This window comes from Chelon labrosus (genome assembly GCF_963514085.1).
Source record: "Chelon labrosus genome assembly, chromosome: 19".
Taxonomy (NCBI): Eukaryota; Metazoa; Chordata; class Actinopteri; order Mugiliformes; family Mugilidae; genus Chelon; species Chelon labrosus.
This window is the reverse complement of record NC_140352.1, coordinates 5,833,548-5,851,005: the sequence shown is the minus strand read 5'-3', so window position 1 is coordinate 5,851,005 and position 17,458 is coordinate 5,833,548. Positions and strand designations below refer to the sequence as shown.

At 43.3% G+C, this 17,458-nt stretch overlaps 1 protein-coding gene across 1 annotated transcript in view; it reads left to right on the top strand.

The window, feature by feature from the left end:
• LOC311504370 (voltage-gated delayed rectifier potassium channel KCNH4-like) overlaps positions 1-11,657 on the top strand; it is a 36,198-nt gene extending 24,541 nt beyond the window's left edge. The window contains exons 8-16 of the mRNA XM_084567403.1: positions 659-853; positions 1,326-1,525; positions 1,812-2,061; positions 2,143-2,357; positions 6,902-6,940; positions 7,460-7,845; positions 8,421-8,512; positions 9,762-9,838; positions 10,543-11,657. Of these exons, the coding sequence (XP_084423529.1) occupies positions 659-853; positions 1,326-1,525; positions 1,812-2,061; positions 2,143-2,357; positions 6,902-6,940; positions 7,460-7,845; positions 8,421-8,512; positions 9,762-9,838; positions 10,543-11,562 (2,474 nt within the window). The 3' untranslated portion in view covers positions 11,563-11,657. The remainder of the gene's footprint in view (positions 1-658; positions 854-1,325; positions 1,526-1,811; positions 2,062-2,142; positions 2,358-6,901; positions 6,941-7,459; positions 7,846-8,420; positions 8,513-9,761; positions 9,839-10,542) is intronic.
• Positions 11,658-17,458: the final 5,801 nt, after the last annotated feature.

Genomic DNA, 17,458 nt, shown 5'->3' with positions numbered 1-17,458 from the left:
GGGGAGAGAGTTCCAGAGGGAGGGGTCAGCTGCAGAGAAGGCTCTGTCGCCCCAGGTTCGATGCTTGGTCTTGAGTGGTGGAGTAAGGAGGTTTGCGTCACATGAACGGAGGCTGCGGGATGGATTGTGGCGATGGAGCAGGTCAGTGAGATAGGAGGGGGCCTGGTTATGGAGGGCTTTGTGTGTGAGGAGGAGGATTTTGAACTGAATACGCTGTGGAACTGGGAGCCAGTGGAGTTTCTGGAGGACAGGAGTGATGTGATCACGGGAGCGGGTGTGGGTGAGCAGACGTGCAGCAGAATTTTGGATGTACTGAAGTTTATTTAAAGTTTTGGATGGTGTGCCATAGAGGATGCTGTTGCAGTAGTCAATTCTGGAAGCGATGAAGGCGTGAATGAGGGTTTCAGCAGCAGAGAAGGAGAGTGATGGACGGAGTCGGGCAATGTTCTTGAGGTGGAAGAAGGCAGTTCTGGTGATTTGATTGATGTGATGATCAAAGGAGAGGTTACTGTCAAAGATGACTCCAAGGTTGCGGCTGTTGGGGGATGGAGACAGGGTGGAGTTGTCGATGGTGAGGCGGAAACTGTCTGTGGTGTTGTTGAGGGATTTGGGGCCGATAATGATTAGAAATCTCTTACTCTTCACCTCCTCTTACCAGGGTGGCTCCATGAGCTGGGCAAACGTCTGGAGACGCCCTACATCAACAGTACTGTGGGCGGCCCGACAGTACGCAGCTCCTACATCGCTGCTCTCTACTTCACCCTCAGCAGCCTGACCAGTGTGGGCTTTGGCAATGTCTGTGCCAACACTGATTCTGAGAAGATCTTCTCCATCTGCACCATGCTCATTGGCGGTACGTCTGACACCAGGGTACATTCTCCCTCCGGCATGCTGGCACAACAGTGCCGCTGCTTGGCATGCCAGCGCAAAAAAAATCAGCAGGAAGTAGGTTGAATGGTTTGGACGGCCTTTAAGACACAGCTTGCTGCCACCTTCATGTCCCAAAAACAGATTATTTTAGCTGAGGTGGCAGCTATTTGGTGCAATAATCCAGAAGATCATTGTTGGGTTTATTTTCCTTCTTGTCAGAACAGTGATGTAAACAAAGATGTGGTGCTTATTCAGATCAATAAGGAAATAAAACGTCACGAGTGAAAATGGCTTGGTAGTGCTAAAAATAAAGTTATATTTAAATTAAAGCCTGAAAGGTGTTTGAAAGGAGTGGAAAACAAGTCTTAATACAATTTCAGACCTTATTTTTTTGCCTATTCATATATATATAAATATTAAGTCTTTAAATGATTATTACTTCGTCTCACACACAGCACTGATGCACGCCCTGGTCTTCGGTAACGTGACAGCCATCATCCAGCGTATGTACTCACGTCGTTCTCTCTACCACACTCGTATGAAGGACCTGAAGGACTTCATCCGTGTACACAGCCTGCCTCAGCAGATTAAACAACGCATGCTGGAGTACTTCCAGACCACATGGTCTGTCAACAACGGTATAGATGCCAACGAGGTGGGAGTCCTTTTCATTGTTGTTTCCATGCCTTTGTACACGCTGCTACCTGCCCCAAAGGAGTTCCAATGTTTTGATGACATTTTAACAACGCAGCCTGTTTTAAAAATGTATTCCCTGCCTTTTGAAGATGTAATTGTTAATGATTTTGCACCACACACGATTGCCAATGCATCATTAACCTATGTCCCATTGAAAATCAAAGGAGGGCAACCGATGGCAACACAGTCTATTAACTAATTACCAATCAGTGCCACATCTCATTACATCTGTCACATATCCCCAGCTCCTGCACGACTTCCCTGATGAGCTGCGGGCCGACATCGCCATGCATCTGAATAAGGACATCCTCCAGCTGCCGGTCTTTAAGGGCGCCAGTCGTGGCTGCCTGCGCTCACTCTCCCTTCATATAAAAACCTCCTTCTGCGTGCCTGGGGAGTACCTGATACGCCAGGGCGACGCGCTGCACGCCAGCTACTTCGTCTGCTCCGGTTCTCTGGAGGTGCTAAAAGACAGCATGGTGCTGGCTATATTAGGTCTGTATTAGGATCTCAGCCACAGCTTTCATGTGCTATAAATTAGACCAAGAAAGTGGTAATTTTTCTTTTGAATTTCAGGAAAAGGCGACTTGATCGGGTCTGACCTGCCCGGAGCAGACCAAGTCATCAAGACCAACGCTGATGTGAAGGCGCTCACCTACTGCGACCTCCAGTACATCAGCGTGCGTGGCCTGAGAGAGGTGTTGGAACTGTACCCCGAGTACGCCAGTGTGTTTGCCTCTGACATCCACAACAACCTCACCTATAACCTGCGCGAGGGCAGCCAGGACGAGGTACTATTACACACTCACAGAACACACAGAAAGCAGGTGTTGATTAAATATTTCATGTTCCTTTTGTCACAGTACACGTACATAAACATGAGCTTACCAGAAAACTGTATTACACTGTAGGAGAGCACTGATGATAAATGAGTTCCACTCTTGTACCTGTATCCTACTTTTCACAAAACAGTGTGAAGCAAAACATTTGGAAAGCATTTTCTCTTTAATTATACTACAGATTTATCTATTTATTTTTTGCTTTCCATCAAAAACAGACACAGAATCTGAAAGGGTTTTAGGACAAATCTTTATTTTATTGTTTGTATTTGGTGCATATGATTACAACATGTGTTTTAGAGCACTGCATCTCAGTAAACTATATACCTCCACGGTTTCCCCCAGCATTTGTCTGACAGTGGAATTGAGCATAGCATTTTAAACAACGCGTTCGCGCCCCCTGAGGTGCCTTTGTCACTCTCCTTGACACTTGTTCTACCACTGCGACCACAGGGCTGTTGGTGGCTTGATTGTCACACCAATTACCATGCGTGGGTGCCGCTGTCAGGCAGCCGTATCACTTCCCTGTTGCCACCCCAGAGCTCAGCAGGATGGCGTTACAACGAGACACTGACCTCCTCTCAGCACTGAGTGTTACCCCTACCAGTTATTTAAGAAAGCATTGCAGGAGTAAGGGATACGAACCTATCGAGTTGTATGCTGTGTGATAGTAATGACTGGCGCAAAGACTTAGAACCACCCAATGCACCTTCACTCAAATATGATATGCATTTATAAAATTAGCTTAAATTCAAATGCTCCAGCTCTTTGTCCTTTACTTTAGGCTTATTTGTTGCTCCACTTCAGTTTTAGTCCAGTCAATCCAAATCCAGAATTTTCAGTGGCCCTGGTGCAAGTCAATGCAATCCTGTTGCTGTTCAGCAAGTTTTCAGGCATTGTCATAAACTCTGTTGCACTTTGGGAAATGAGTAACTTCCTTAATAACACAAAAACCACAACACAGTTCAATGGCTGCTTTACGTGGCGTTTTATCGAACCTCACGATCAAAACAAATGAATGTCTTTGATGTGTGACTGACAAAATTGACAAGACTCCCCCATGGACTGTCTCGGTGTCATCCTTGTTAGTCTCAAGCGTTGTGTGTTCTTGCTTCAAGCGTCCCTTCTTGGTTCCCACTGGTCTCGTCCATTGTTTAAAGATGCTGTTGCTCATTAGTTTTGTCATTTAAAAAAAAAAATGTTTAATTTGGAACATGAAGGACAAGACATCTGTGCTGGTTAATTATCAGACGTCTGTTTGTCACTCAGACTAAAGGGAAAACAGCTTCAACTGTTTTAATGAGGGGTTTTAAAAGCAGATTGATTATGTTTGTAGTTTCCATAAAGAGAAATTAAAGACTAAATTTGCACATATGTATATCAGAAAAGGGAGTTATTGATTATTGATCCAGTACAATACAGTATGTTCACAATATAGCCTCACAGTGGTTATCGGAGGTCTAATTCAGAAAGGCTTCACTGAGGCGTGGCTCATCTCGAGTACTAGCACTTCTCTCACACCATCTGCTCGGGGTTTTATGTTCAAGCACAAAGCCGGGGCACCGCCGCCAACCCCTTGTCAGGAAGAAGGACTGATCAGCTACCTGCCTGCCAGGCCTCACAGACTCATCACGCTCACTAACAAACATTCACAGTTGTAACGGTGTCACATCCACAGCCTCGCGGTGAGTTATTTGACGTGGGAGTTGTTGTAGGATGACTCAAGAGATACTTGAGAGTTTTATACTAACTGCACAGCAATCAGTCATTTGTGGTGAAATACTGCCAACGAAACAGATTGTAGGAATGCCTATTACAGTATAAGGTATCCAAAAGGGACTACTTATCATCTCCAAAAAGAAAAGAGGAAAACAGACTGCCAGATGGAAAATGAGAGATTATTTTTTTTTAATGCTTTAATTCTATTTCAACTTTTATAACGGCGCTGAAAGTTAAATTTTTTGATGTTTTGGTCGAGAAAACGTTTAATTTTTAACTCAGATTGTAGCAAATAATTAGAAACTGTGACTTTCAGCCTTCTAAAATTATTTTGGTATTGTTATTATTAATATTATTTAGTGGTTGTGTCGAAAAGGGGTAGCGGGGGTTGGGATTTTTGGACCCAGATGCAGGAATTGAGGAGGCAGGAGTTGGCAAAAAGGGTTTTTAATTAACAAAAAACAAACTTACAAAAAACCAAAGGCGCTGCTGACAGGGCAGGAATTCCAAAAACAAAAATCAAAAACACTATGAAACTACAACGTGGCATGAAAAACTCTAACATGAACAAAAGCTATGGCAAGATACATGGACAACGTGAAACACTATGACGTGGAGACAAGCAGTGACAAGCAGTATGACGCAACAGGGACAAAGGGGAAGGCAGGGCTATATATACACACATGAGGAGCAGGGGTGACAAGACACAGGTGAAGCAAATCGAGACAAGGTGAAACCAATGATCTAATCAAGGGAACAAAAAAGGAATGAAGACAAACAGGAAATCGAGAACTTAGCAAAATAAAACAGGAAACAGAAAAAACTAAACACTAACCATGACTATGAAAACCAAGAACTTAATACAATAAACAGAAACACAAGAAACTAAACCATGATGGAAAAGACATGACGAAAGACATGACAGAACCATGACAGAAAACGAAGAACGGAAGACATGACTGAAAACATGACAAAACATGACAGAACCTAAACCATGAAAGACATGACGAAGGACATGACGAAAGACATGACATGGAACACAAACAGGAAAACCAGACCTTAACAAAATAAAACAGGACACCGAACAGAACACGTGACAAAACGACAGGTTGTTATTAATGACCTACAGAGAGTTTACACTCATTCAATATAAGCGGCTCATTGTAAGCTAACAAACACTCAATTCTCATGTTCAGGTGATTTTATGATAATGAAAACATAATTTTGGAGCTTAAATTTCATTTTTTTCCCAGTAGATTACCATAAACTCTACACCCTGGGTCTTTAACCGACTTGATACACCAGGTTGTCAGGTTGAATGATTTGCTATAGTTTTGCGTAAGACCCAGGAGCAGTTCCTGTTTCTCGAGGGTGGTTAGTTTTGAGAGATGAGGAACGACTGCGCTGCGCTGGGCAGAGCAGAGCAGGAAGGTCAGTCCACCACCAGGGATGCAGCAGTGAGTCAGAATCTGGTGGAGTTTAACGACCGTGTCGCCACAGGGTGGGTTAAGTAGTCAATAGTGATGGAGTGAGAAGAACAAGCTGGTCAGCTGAGGGTCATGAGGATGCAGCACCCACATCAACAACATCAGTTTAACAAACCTGATAAATCCATCCGGCTGTTAGAGATATGAGCGCAGAGTTCTGGGCGTGTTGGGTGGGAGATGCAGAGAGGAGACGTGCATCCTTTCACCGCAGCAGATCATAGACGGCTCTCTGTCTGAGACACGTGGATAAGTTCTTCCTACACTTAGTTGGATGAATTAACGCTGGCTCTGTAGTTTAAGCTTCAAATTCAAGTCTCATTTTTACTCACTGACCACAGTTTCTGATTCAATCATGAGAAATCAACTATTAGATCAGCTTTTAGTTTTCAGTTCCTCATTATACAAACCCCTTACATACCTACTCACTTCTCTAATAAATATGAAAACACAAGAGAGCACATTTTTGAGTGACAGGAAAAGGTCCCTCAGTTAAGACCCTGCAAACCCACTTTTCTATGTGGGACATCTGTCTTACCAACGCCCCATTAATTGATATTAGTGCTCATTTAACGTCATTTGGCACCAATATTCCTCACTGACTAGTTGCTCCAGGGTTAGTTTTCCTTATAAGGAGAACTTGTTCCTGCCTCAAATAGATTCATCTACGTTAACACCGCCTTCTGAAGAGATGCATAGTTTAATTTCACTTCAGTTTCCTTTCTGAATTTAACTCAGTACTGTATTGTGCTTCCGCGAAGGATTAAATGTAATGCATGTCCTCGACGTTTTCCTGCATGAAAGAGCATTTCTGGCACATACTGCCAGAGTGACTGACTGGGGCTCGTGCCGTCACATTTAAGCCGAGTTGTCGGGAGCACGTTTATTTCTCACATGAGGGAGGGCTTCGCACCGCCGCAGTTTTATTTGCCATCCAGCTGGTGATTATGTTAAAGTGACAACAGTTTCTCCATGCACCAGCTGAAAGACAAACCTTCACTAGAATCCCCCCCAAAAAAATAAAAAATAAATCGAGTGTGTGATTCAGTTTCTGTGGTGATGGCTGCACTAGAGCCAAGGTCGTTTAAAGAATTCCACACGGGATGAAACGAAAAACAACAAATCTGAAATTCACACAGGTATCGCCAAAAATCATTAACATCCAGGAATGTCATTGCTAAGTTTAATTATAATTTTTCAAGGTTTAAGGACAGAAATTTGAATACATAAATGAATTATGCCTGCAGCTGATTCCTTTTTGTAATCCGTGTTGCTTCCCTTTTCTTACTGCAGGGTCTCAGCAGATTTTCAAGGTCACCCAGACTTTCCCATGTGAGTGCAGAGTAAATTCACCATCCTTCTTCTTCTTGTCTCTTGTGATTTATTTTTATTTTTAAGTTATAATAAACAGAAAAAAAAGGGATGTGCGTGTGAATCTTGAGTAGGCAGGAGCCTGACACAATTGTTGAGAAAGGTGTTTTTTTTTTTTGTGTGTGATCGTATTTTTTCCTGGTGTCCCCCGTTGTTCAGGGACGTACTGTAATGCAGGTGAGTACTGTGGGAAGGCTTGTGTAAGGACTTCCCCTACAGGTTGAAGCTCATTTGGAACAGAGAGAACAGTTCAGTCCCTGGAGTTTGCTCCGTAACTGGGTCAATATCTCTCCTAATGGGAAACCTTGTGAGCTACTTTTCTCACTATATAGCATACACTTAGACTTTTTCTATTCTCACTGGGTCTGTTATTAAGAATTTAATTTTAATCACAAGCACACATGCAGCGTAAACAAAAAAACTTTTAACTGGATCAAATATTACAAATTGTAAACGCTGTATTTCTGTTGTTTCTTCCAGGAACCCAAGCTCCCTCCCATCGTGGAAACTAAAAATAATGACTCTGACGACTGCTTCCACCTTTCTCCGGCAACGCGCTCCCGCCGCAACCTCCTGCTGCCAAACTTCACCAGCCCCGTGCGGCGCACCTCCCTGGGGAATCTCCTAGGAGACGAGCTGCGCCAGTTCAACGCCCTGCGGCGCTGCCGTTCGCCGAACCTCAGCCGCGGCTTCCACGGGCAGAGCTCGTCGCCTCAGCCGTCGGCCAGAAAGGAGCACGGCACCCCGACGTCTGCTCGGACCCCGGCCTCCGCTGCGGCGCAGGGAGAGTCGGGAGCTGAACAGAAACCTTCGAAGCTGCTCATCCCGACTGTCCAGTGTTTTGGTCCCCCAGATCTCAGTCCCAGGTACAAGATAAAGTTTATGAGAGATAAAAAGGGGGTGCTATGTTTTTTAACTGTTATCTCGTGATATTTATGTCTCTTACATGTTATCAAACAGTAGCTAGTATCTCACTTTTTGTAGCTGCATTATCTCTATATATCCACCTTAATTACAATAACCTTGGGACATCTGAGACTCTGTGATTAGGTTGTTGCAGTGATGGACTCCTTACGTCACGCCACTGAAACCTGCATCAAGTGCTTTATGTAGATTGAATGTATTTGCATTGCATATTTCAACAGATGCCACTGCATTTCATTAGCAGTGCACTTTATCCTCCTGCCTCAACCGTCTGTATTCATAATGTATCCCCAAGTCATTCAGTAACTTCTAGATATGGGTAAGTGCTGGTTCAGAGAGCTCAGGTGTCCTCCCCTCCAGACTGGGCTCTCCTCCTCATCTTCAAACCCGCATGGTCCTCTGCCAGCAGCATCTCTCATGCCACATTCCCCGCTCGCCGGCTGGCTCCGGTGATAATTGAAAAAGCTCTACTGTTACATTAACTCCAGCTTCCCTCTCCTTCACCCCCTCCTGCCAGGGTTGTAGATGGCATCGAAGACAATGGGCACACGTTCCATTTCAACGTGGAGCACAGAGGGCCCGACGCCAGCACGGGAGGCAGCTCCCAAGGTAAGCCAAACCGCCCCCCCCAGCTGTGCGGGTCACTTGGGTGCCAGATGGCTCGAGGTGGAGGTGAACTCAAGAGTTCAAACAGTGGGTACCAGAAGGCTGGCCGGCCTCCTTCTGGGGAAATATGAGCGCACAGAATGAAATGACAGCCAGGTGTCCACAGAGTCAGAGAACATGTTAAAGGACAATTGAGGTCAAAGCAGGGCTCTCACCATCTGACCTGAGTTTAGCTGGGGATCGCTGTCCTTCTAGGAAGGCTATTGAATTCAGTTCAGTTAAGGTTCAGCTAATTTGGTTATTTAATTAAGTGCTTTTGAAAATTGTTGAGATGCACAACAGTCCACAGCAGCAATATAACGTAGAGGTAGCAGAGCGTGCTACTGTAAACATTAAAATATTAATGCTTAACCCCTTGACGCCTGATTTGATTTATAGTTATATAAAAAATTAATTATTTGTGTTTGTGCTTTGAAGCTGATGCTAAATTAAGTGGTTTGTCTATAGTACACAGTATAGATATAATTTTAGGTACGATATAAATTTTGTATTGAAATTACAAAATTTATATGTACAAATACATTACAAATTCAAATTACACACTATAACACCAACTATTATAATCCAATTTGAAGTTCAAGCGTTTCACTTAGGACTTCTAAACTTTAAAACATTAATTCACAAATGAACTTCCCTTTTCGTTAGCTTCCATTAACCGGATGTAGTTCCCACTCCGACCGGTCCTACGAGAAACTAGTGCTTGCAAGAGGTTCCTAGGTATTTATTGAATGTGCACAAACCGACATTGGAGGATTACATGTGTTGTTTCGGCTGCAGTCTGAGTGGAAACAGTGTGTCTCTACACTCTCTACATAGAGTTACAAACACAAACAAACAGACCTAAAGGTTGATATAAACACTACAACTCTCCCCAAATAGTTGAAGAAACATTTTTAGCATTGTATCGTATAATATCAAGGGTGTTTCTAATACACTGAACAATGCAGACCAGTAGAACAGCACATTAAACAACCTGTATATCTTAGAAAACCATCACAATTAACACCTTTCTGAAACCCCGTGAGAAAAACATGGCACCCTTGAAACATGCACATGTATAATATGCATGTATATATATAGATAGATCTATCTAGAAGTCAAACATCATAATTTCATTTTGTATTAATGCTGATAAATCCTGGTGTCCCGCAGTGGAGTGCTACTAAGTCAGCTGTTTTTGTTTTTTTTCCAGAGTCCACGCAGACTAATGCGTCTCTGATGCTGGAGACAGAAGAGGTCCGTCAGAGCATCAGTCAGCTCAACCTCAAGGTAAGGCCCGGCCCCTTAACACAGATTAAAACAGATGGGAGCAAAGATAAAGTCTAAAGCCTTGAGTTTAGATTCTTTGCGATCCAGACCCTCTTATCACACCTTCTGACTTTGATTTAAAAGTACGTTTTTAGCGACTGAGTGTGAAGCACAGGAAGCGTTAAAGTATTATATACCATGTGGTATGTCTACAACTTGAGTTCCCGTTTAGGGCTTTAGAAACATCCTCTGTGCAAACAAGCGAAAACACATTCGCCGTAGATACATTTCTGACATCTCATTTAGAAAATCAAAATCAAGCAGACTCCGCTTCTTGCCTGGATCTTAGTCTCTGCTCGCGCTCTTAAACTGACTGCAAATAGAGAGAAAGCAGGTGCAGCGAGAGCATCCAGATGGGCCCAGGTAGGTGCTGTCTGAAGTCAGTATTAATTAATCAGCAGGGCACTTCTGCAATGCAGGGGATAGCTGACTCGGGAGTGCTGACTCGACAATCTGAAAATGAAAAAAGAGACACAGTTTGGTGACAATCCAGCTCTACTTGTGGCCCGTCTGTCCCCCTTTCCCTTTTCGTTCACTCCCTTGTTTTATGTCCAGTTTCTCCCACTTTGTTTGTACTTTAGTGATAATTGAATGTTCAAGGTGGGATAGAAATAATATTCAAATGTTTTAACGCCCTGACTAAACGGTATGCACTCTCTACACAGATGAGCACATTAAACCAGGAAGTATCTGAGCTCACCAAGGGCCTGCACCAGATGATGCATTTCCTGCAGGCTCACATATCTGTACGTCAGTACGACACGTCATTATCCTCATGTGCTTATGACGTCCAGATGATGTCCAGCTCCCCCACAGCCTCCACCGCCGATAGGCCGTTCAACCCTGCTTCAGCCTACCACCTCCAAAGTGACCCCGGGAGCCACAAAGGCCACAGCTTCCACAGTGGCCAGTGGAGCTACAGTGGATCTCCTGAAACCCAGAAGCACAGCCACCCCTGGCCTCAGCCGCCCAGTCCTCCTGCTAACACCTCTCTGCCCTTATCTGGACACTCTGCCTCAAAGTTAGGCTCGTGCGACAGCTCCGACAGCATGACGACACATTTCTGGACCAGCCCGTCTCTTCTTAATCTCAGTCCAGTCCTCACGCCTCACGCTGGGCATGAAGACTCTGACAGCATATCTCTCAGCGCTGGTCCGTGCACCATCAGCCAGTCCCAGCCCACTTTGTGCCTGCAACCTCCCAGTGATAGTGATGAATACTCTTGCCTTCTGTCCGATTCCCCTGCAGGTACATCCTCATGCAGTCTGCTGGACACTATTTACCATCACTGCCAGTCCTCCGAGTCAAACCTCAACAATCCACAGGCCTCAAGTGATTCCATTTGTGCTCTGATATCCACCCAGACGTCTGATATTCTGATCCAGGACACCTCGTTCTTCCAAGCTGAGGACTCGGACATCTCTGGCCTCCCAGCCTCCGCCTCTGTACCCACAATACCCTGCCAGCCTTCTGTTTCTTCCCTGGATTCAGGATCACCGCAGTCCGATGTCCATCACGCGCTGGGAAACCCATCGGCGGTAGAACACACCAGTCTGGAGTGCCTGCTTGGGAAGGGGAGCTCCATGGAGAGCAGGGACAGTGAGAGCGCGTCATCGCGAAGGTCCAGCATCGGCGTCCAGACTCAGAGCACGGAGCAGTCGTGGTGTCTGGACCTCACAGATTAACGAGGCAGCCACTCAGAGGCAGGCAGGAATTAAGGAATTAAGCATCACTGGACAAAAGACATGAGAATTACTGACATGCTACTTCTTACAGTGTTTAAAGAGACTGTACCAGAGCCTGTCGGTGTGTGCTCTAATAACCCCTGTTAAATCCTGGGCTGTTGTATTTGTCAGACTTCTTGCAATTTACACCATTTCTATGCAAAAGCATGTAAGTTGTGCATTATCTTGGCTTTACTAAAGTGTGTCTTTAAAAAAAGAAAAGAAGAAACTCCACAGCCGCGGGTTCCAGTATATACTGTACAGTCTTTTTTCCAACATCCTCAGAGCAATTTGCAGTTGACGACACCTGTTACCTTCTTGCATGGTAAAGTTGTTTATTCTTTTTCCTAAGGAAAAGGTTTCCAAATTAATGTGTAAGCATTCTACATGACAACCTGTCGATTGTGTACACAGATACTGTATTTATTATGTGGCAGACAGGTCAGAGTGGGCGGATGTTTTAACAAACCGAGGTACAGACACATGCTTCACTTTGCATGTAGGGGATAGAGTATGTGCATCACAGCGTAGATTGTTTATTGTTTTTAATTGAATGTTCAAGATTTATTTATTATTTTTTTTTCTATTTCTGAATTCATATTTTCTGGAATATGAAATAATCCAAACTTCACGGAGCAGCACGCGATTCATGATTTCAGTTCCCTTGTTCTGCTCTACCACAGATCCTTCAGGAGATTCCTCACCGAGGCTTTAAGTACGACACTGATGAATAATCTCTCAACAAGAAATTATTTCGGAAACATCCACAACAAACACGTCGTAGCGGATCAGTAAATAAACATAAACACTATGATATTAAGCTAAAAAAAATCTCATGAAATATTTAAATCTGACTGACAGAACCAAACATTAACTCATCATACAACACTCAGATCATTCAGGAATTGTTTTTCCAGTGATTTCTTCTTGGTTGACAAAATAAATATCCATTAAACGTATGACCGTGTCCTTCACTGCGGTGTCACACAGTTTCCTGCACGCAATATTTATGAAACGCGCCGCATATGCGCGACCACCTCGCCGCAGTGAATCATCTCTCGTCGGAGAAGCGGCTTAAATGTCTTTTTATGGAGAGAACATTTGGTGATCTTGATGGCTGAGTGGAACTGCGCACTGTGATGTAAGCTCTGAGGGAACAAATACAGATGCCCGGTTATTTGAGCCAAAAGCTTGAGGACAACTAAACAGGAGCTGGAGTCATCTTCTCTGAGGCAAAGATGTAAATTTTAAGGTGCTTTTCTGTCGTTGGATGTGAAGATAGCGAGGTTAGCAGGGTGTTTTCTGTGATTTTTCAAACCCCAGAAGACTTGTTGGACTTTTAAAACTTGAGGAAAGCTTACAGAACGTGATTTTTTGTAGATTTGTTCACACGTTTTATGTACAGAGCTATTTTCTGACACATGAAGAAGACCAACAACTCAAAATTACTTTAGTTTGTGTTATTGTTGGCCTTGAAATTTCAAAAACTGGTGAATAAGTTGTCCCATCATGCAAAGGGACAGTAGCAGTTTCCCTTTATAAGCCGCGGCTTTATGCTTGACATGACTTTAAGGGGAAGGTTTAAGGATACCAACACATTAAGGTGGTTTAAGAGAACGCCGTGTCCGTTTATTTTTAGGATTTGCCTAATGCAGGAGCTCTTGTGGTAAAAAGCACAGCAGCTTAATGGCACTAAAATAAAACTTACTTTCCCCCCTAAGCTCTAAAGCATGAAATTTAATATAAGTACATTATTTAACTTCTTCAAATCCTGCACGCCACAAAGTAAAAAAATAAATAAAAATAAAAAGAAGGAGTAAAATATTAAATGTTTTCCTTTAACATATATAAAGAAACCATCTGTGTGTTGGATACAATTCCCCGGAGAGGACCGAACACCCAAGAAAAACCGTTGTTCTTAAAAGAAAAGCAGATTTGCAGCTGTTGTGGGTCTCATTAGTGGATTCAGTGAGGTTTTTTTGGTGGTTTTATCCTTGACTTTTGAGCCGATTATATAAGCGAATGTACAGTGACTTTCGTGCACTTGTCAAGAGTGAAAACCGCCCTGACGACACCCGTCACCCATCCGGCAGCAGCTTCACTGGGGTCGTTATTCCCGACTTTAACAGTTCTGAGTAAAGCTCAAGGTATCATGTTTATTTTGAGCATGGCTCGGATTCAACAGGTTTTTTTTCCCCCTGGCTCTCTACCAGAAACAAAGATTCAAAGACTTTTATTGACAAATCTCTATATTTTCAGGACATCCAAAAATAAACGGTGCATCTACAGTATGTACAGCAGTGTCGGAGAGCAGCAGAAGGTCTATCGATTTTGTGAAGGAAGTTTAAGGGAAGATCTGGTGCAAAACATGAATAGCAAGCTGTTCTTTAAATACTATTAGTAATGCGTCTTGTTTGTGTGGCTGTGGTGGTGTAAGAGAGCGTGTTTTGTCTGTGAGTAAACCCCCAGATGGAACATTTCAGAGTTAATAAAACACAGACAATGCAACAGAAACTTTTTACAATTGTGCAACGAAACGGAATAAAAAGGAAGCCCTGAGAGACCTGAGAGCTGCAAATCACCAGGTGAGAATGAATCCTTTGAGTCTTTGATGAGATTTGATTGTTAAGCTTTAATCTTCTCACACTTCTTCTTCCTGTTATTTGCTTCTTTCTTTTTTTTCCAGTGAGAAAAGAGTTTGGTGCACGGAAGCTGTTGAACCCTTTCAGGAACATGAAGACTTTTGCTCTCGCTCTGTTGGTTTTGTTGGTCGTTGGCCAGAGTGAGTTTTATTCAGATTCACTTGCACAGTTGCAATTAGAAGAGAAGTTTAATGTGTCCGGTAAAAAGAAACAACGAAATGTGGTTTAGCAGCAAACCAGAACAGTAAACCGGCCTATGAAAGAGAGGTTGAAGGTGTGAGGGATTTGACAGCTTGATTGTAGAAGCGGTTTTTAAGTCTGGGACCTTGACCACGAGTTATTTTCTTCCTGCAGGTGAAGCGTTGCGGTGTAACTGTGGAGGCCTGAAGATCTGCTCCAGCTCCGTGGAGACCTGCTACGGCTCCGGCAACGTCTGCGCCAGCGTCATCATTTACGCCGGATCCCGTAAGTCCAGCTCCAGAGGCAGGCGGCGGGCGGCCTCCAGATACACTGCTGCAGTGAGAATGTGCCACTTGAGAAAACCTGTACCGGCAATAACGATCCTTTCTGCGTGTGTTTTCACAGAGATCAATCACTTCAAGGGCTGCATGAAGTCAAACGACTGCATGATTATGAACCGTCCGGGCATCTCTTCTGCCTCCTGCTGCGGGAGTGATCTGTGCAACAGATAAACCAACGTCCACGTATTCTCTCCTCTGCTGAAAAAGCCCTCTGCTTTCATGCGTTCTCACAATAAAGAGTGTTTCAAATTTAACTGTTTCTGGGCTCTGTGATCCTGTGTTTCTCTATTCGTTCTATAAAACTTTTTATGAATCACAGTGTCATTGAAAGGTTAGTTGAAAATGTTAAAATGTTAAAAGCTGGTTTCATAAAGTGGAGATCATTTAAACCGATAAAAAATTTCACATCCTCATCTCTACTTTCTTTACAGACAAACAGACTCTCTAACCTGGCATGGTCCTGATATATACACTTCCTGGCCATAAAAAAGGTTTTACATTCTTTGTAGCATTGTCACCAGATTTATTTCCATCCAGTGTTGCATTCATTCTTCACCAAGATCTTGTATTGATGATGGGAGAGTCTGACCACTGCACAAAGCCTTCTCCAGCACATCCCAAAGATTCTCAATGGGGTTAAGGTCTGGACTCTGTGGTGGCCAATCCATGTGTGAACATGACGTCTCATACTCCCTGAACCACTCTTTCACAATCTGAGCCCCATGAATCCTGACATTGTCATCTTGGAATATGATCCATTGATGGAATAACCTGGTCATTCAGTACATTCAGGTAGTCAGCTGACCTCATTCTTTGGACACATAATGTTGCTGAACATAGACCTGAGCAACTGCAGCAACCCCAGATCATAGCACTGCCCCCACAGGCTTGTACAGTAGGCACTAGGCATGATGGGTGCATCACTTCATCTGCCTCTCTTCTTACCCTGATGGTTCTCCACTATCCTTCCAGTTTTTAATAATGCGTTGGACAGTTCTTAACCCAGTTTTAGTAGTTTCTACAATCTCCTCAGATGTTTTCTCTGCTTGATGCATGCCAATGATTTGACCCTTCTCAAACAGACTAACATCTTTTCCACGACCACAGGATGTGTCTTTAGACATGGTTGTTTAAGAAATGAGAAGCTACTCATTGCATCAGTTGGGGTTAAATAACTTGTTTCCAGCTGAAAGATAATCACCCATGCAGTAATTATCCAATAGGAGGCTCCTACCTATTTGGTGGTGACTGTTTTTGGCCAAGCAGCAGTGTATTTGCACATTATAAAGGAGTTCTCTCTTAAACTAGTATTTCCAAAATCAATAATTGAGCCTTCAAGCTGATCTTTTCTCACGTTTTGAAGATCTTTTCTCATTTTTCCTCAACAGTTTGGGCCAGTTTACAGCCCTGTGTGGCAGATGTTGATGTGAAAAGGGGCAGACCAGCCTTTACAGGAGTCTTCATGACTCGGTTTATTTTGAATGCTAATATTAGCACTGTTTCACTAGCCGTTGTACAAATATGACAAGGTTTTCCCGGCATCTCCGTCTGGCCTTGATAAGGCGCTCTGTTTTTGGGTTAATGATACACTAGATATGCATCAATCAATCGTGGCCAAATACGTGGAAGCCGGCCTCCTGACTGACTGACACATATCAGAGGCATTACGCTCCGGCTGCAGGATCATTGACCAGGTGAGTCATGTTTATGTTTTTGAACATGTGGCTGATGGGAGATTCTCACATTTCTCCATTATTATTTTTATTTTTATTTATTTTTTATCCACAGATTAGAGAGTTGGAGCGCCGTGAAAACAGGCAGACTGTGATTCTGGTTGTTTTGGTGGCACTGGTTGTCAGCCAGAGTGAGTTCACCTGCAAAGCTGTTGTTTATTTCGACTCTTTGGTGGAACAAGCCTCCTTTATTTTTTCTTCTGGCGTGGCACATTGGGCCATGTGACTGAAATATGTGTAGAAATTAATATGAAGCCAAATGTCTTCTCAAGAATAAATCATTTACTGCTAAACATTGTTAACTGTGTCACAATAAAAATCCATAACATGCAATAATAATTTTTGTTGTTATTTTCATGGTTGGTGCGATGTTGCTTACAATAAATTGTTCTTACTAAATTATTTATAAACTTTCAATCTGGAGACAAAGAGACAAAATCCAGCTTTTGCTCAAGTCTTGCGTCTTTATTCTGTGAAATCCTAATTTAGAATTTATTAATCAATTATTCTCCCAAGGGATGGAGAAATGAATGAAGAGAAATCAAATCCATTTTTACCATGTATTCACATACACTGATCAGGCGTAACATTATGACCACCTTCCTAATATTGTGTAGGTCTCCCTTGTGCCTCCAAAACAGTCAGAGACCTTGTCTTACATTCTGAGGGTGTCTTATGGGTTGAAGGGAGGGGGCTTCTGTGAATCAGGGCTTGTTCCAGTGCATCCCACAGATACTTGATCATCTTGTGCTGTCCCATTGCACCACCATGTGGCAAAGAAAGTGCTTAGATTAACGTCCATAAAGCCACACTTTACACCACTGTGTGCTGTATAATTGGGTAGCCTTGTCCCTCAGCATTTTTCCAAGTTTGCTTTCCAACGTTGCTTTGGTATTAACAATTTAGAAAATGATCCGTGCTGCTGCAAAGTACAAAATAAAAATTATCTAAAATTATAAAC